Source organism: Borostomias antarcticus (assembly GCF_949987555.1).
Source record: "Borostomias antarcticus genome assembly, chromosome: 6".
In the NCBI taxonomy this organism is placed as follows: Eukaryota; Metazoa; Chordata; class Actinopteri; order Stomiiformes; family Stomiidae; genus Borostomias; species Borostomias antarcticus.
In genome coordinates, this window is record NC_140239.1 from 25,984,475 (window position 1) to 25,987,086 (window position 2,612).

At 52.1% G+C, this 2,612-nt stretch overlaps 1 protein-coding gene across 1 annotated transcript in view; it reads left to right on the forward strand.

Annotated features, from left to right (window-relative positions):
• dpysl5b (dihydropyrimidinase like 5b) overlaps positions 1–2,164 on the forward strand; it is a gene marked incomplete at both ends in the record, with an annotated part of 7,510 nt that extends 5,346 nt beyond the window's left edge. The window contains 7 exons of the mRNA XM_084440097.1: positions 20–95; positions 215–371; positions 585–726; positions 1,166–1,308; positions 1,417–1,624; positions 1,795–1,972; positions 2,079–2,164. Coding sequence (XP_084296223.1) covers positions 20–95; positions 215–371; positions 585–726; positions 1,166–1,308; positions 1,417–1,624; positions 1,795–1,972; positions 2,079–2,164 — 990 coding nt within the window. The remainder of the gene's footprint in view (positions 1–19; positions 96–214; positions 372–584; positions 727–1,165; positions 1,309–1,416; positions 1,625–1,794; positions 1,973–2,078) is intronic.
• Between the last annotated feature and the right edge of the window lie 448 nt (positions 2,165–2,612).

Sequence of the window (2,612 nt, forward strand, 5' to 3'; positions counted from 1 at the left end):
AACATGTGTGACCCTCCAGGCCCACTGCCCAGTCTACCTAGTGAACGTGTCTAGCATGTCAGCTGGAGACATGATCGCCGCTTCCAAAATGCAGGGTGAGTTTGGTGCTTCAGTCGGTTCGAGTTGCTGAGCTACTGTCAGGTTTGTCTCTAAAAGCTGATATTCCCTCTCTCTCTCTCTCTCTCTCTCTCTCTCTCTCTCTCTCTGTCCCCAGGTAAGGTGGTCCATGCTGAGACCACCGTGGCCCACGCCGTAGTGAACGGGATGCAGTACTACCATCAGGAGTGGACTCACGCCGCCGCCCACGTTGTAGCTCCGCCCCTCCGCCTAGACCCCAACACACCCAGCTACCTCATGGGCTTACTGGGCAAGTACGTACAAAAACACACACACACACACCCATTCACACACACATGCACATGCACACATACACTCACACACCTACACGCACTCACACAGACACACATACACACACGCACACACACACACACACACACACACACACACAAACACACACACACTCACACACTCTCACACACACAGCATTGTGGTGCAGGCTGATGAAGTGTTTCTCCTGTGTGCAGTGACACCCTGAGCGTGGTGGCGTCCGAACATCGTCCCTTCAGCACCAAGCAGAGAGCTCTGGGGAAGGAGGACTTCACCAAGATCCCCCACGGAGTCGCAGGGGTACAGGACAGGATGAGCGTCATCTGGGAGAGAGGAGTGGTAGGTATACACACTCGCACACGCACACACACACACACACACACACACACACACACACACACACACACACACACAGAGTAGCAGGGGTACAGGACAGGATGAGCGTCGTCTGGGAGAGAGGAGTGGTAGGTATACACACTCGCACACACACACACACACACACACACACACACACACACACACACACACAGAGTAGCAGGGGTACAGGACAGGATGAGCGTCGTCTGGGAGAGAGGAGTGGTAGGTATACACACTCGCACACACACACACACACACACACACACACACACACACGGAGTAGCAGGGGTACAGGACAGGATGAGCATCATCTGGGAAAGGGGAGTGGTACAGTAGGTATATACACAACCACACACACACACATATGTGGGTTGCTTGGCCCAATGTGAATGTGTGTGTGTTTGTTTCGGATGATTTGCAGGTCGCAGGTAAGATGGATGAGAACAGGTTTGTTGCGGTGACGAGCTCCAACGCGGCTAAGATCTACAACCTGTACCCCCGCAAAGGACGTATCATCCCTGGGGCTGACGCTGACGTAGTAGTCTGGGACCCAGACGCGACCAGGTAATCACACACTCACACACACACCAGGTAATCACACACTCACACACACACACACACACACACACACATACTGTAAGCGTTGTCATTACGAGGACCCTGTCTCTGCAGAACCATTTCAGTGAGCACCCAGGCCCAGGGCGGAGACTTCAACCTGTACGAGGGTCTGCGTTGCCACGGCGTCCCCCTCGTGACCATCAGCCGCGGTCGCCTGGTGTGTGAGAACGGAGTGTTCATGTGTGCCGAGGGTTCTGGGAAGTTCTACCCACTCCGCACGTTCCCTGACTACCTCTACAAGAAGATGGTTCAGAGAGAGAAGGTACACACACGCACACACACGCACGCACACACGCTATCTGTCGCATTGTCTTTCACACAATCCTACATAAACAGTATATTCCTCTTGTAACGCCTTGTTTATTTCTCTCTCTCTCTCTTCCTCCCTCCCTCCCTCCCTCCAATCCGTCCCTTGCTCCCCTGTTTTCTCAGAGTCAGGCCCTGAAGGGGGTTGACCGGGACCCCTACTCTGGCGATGTCGCCAAGGTGGCGAATGCCGCAAAAAAGGAGCTTGGGCCTATCATAGATGGCGACGGCGACACCTCCAACAAGCTCTGCACCCGCCACGTGGGGGTCAGAGACCTGCACGAATCCTCCTTCAGCCTCTCAGGTTTGTGTGTGTGTGTGTGTGTCTGTGACTGTGTGTATCTGGTGAGATTGTATTGAGGAAGTGTTAGCCTGTGCGTGTGACTCCTTGTGTGTATCTTTTACCTCAGGCTCTCAGGTGGACGACCATATCCCTAAGAGGTCCTCGGCCCGCATCCTTGCCCCGCCCGGTGGCCGTTCCAGCGGCATCTGGTAACCATGGATAGTGGATCTGGATATCAGCTATCTTAGGGCTGAGGTTTTTGTACATTTCTGAGCAACCAGGAAAACTGCACTGATTTTCTACCACAGGGTTAGACTTAGAGGTAAAATACTGTACCAGTAAGCACTGTTACGTCTCTTGACTCACAACCTAATTGACGAGGAGTGATTTGCCAAATAAGATCTGAGTTGGTGTCTGAAGTGACTCACTGATTATATTGAAGGAGACAGAGGGTTTTTGAGCTTGGGTACAGTATGTGGAGCCTATATGATAGGTTATCCTCACCGTAAACGGATGTGGTCTTATTGGCTACTATATTGAATCAGCATAAATGCTGCTCTTTGTCTACGATCTGGCCATAGAGAAGGAAGACCATCTAAACCAACTTTTGTGAACAGACAAAACCAGTACAGTTTTTGATGTGTTGATCAAATTGGTGTTG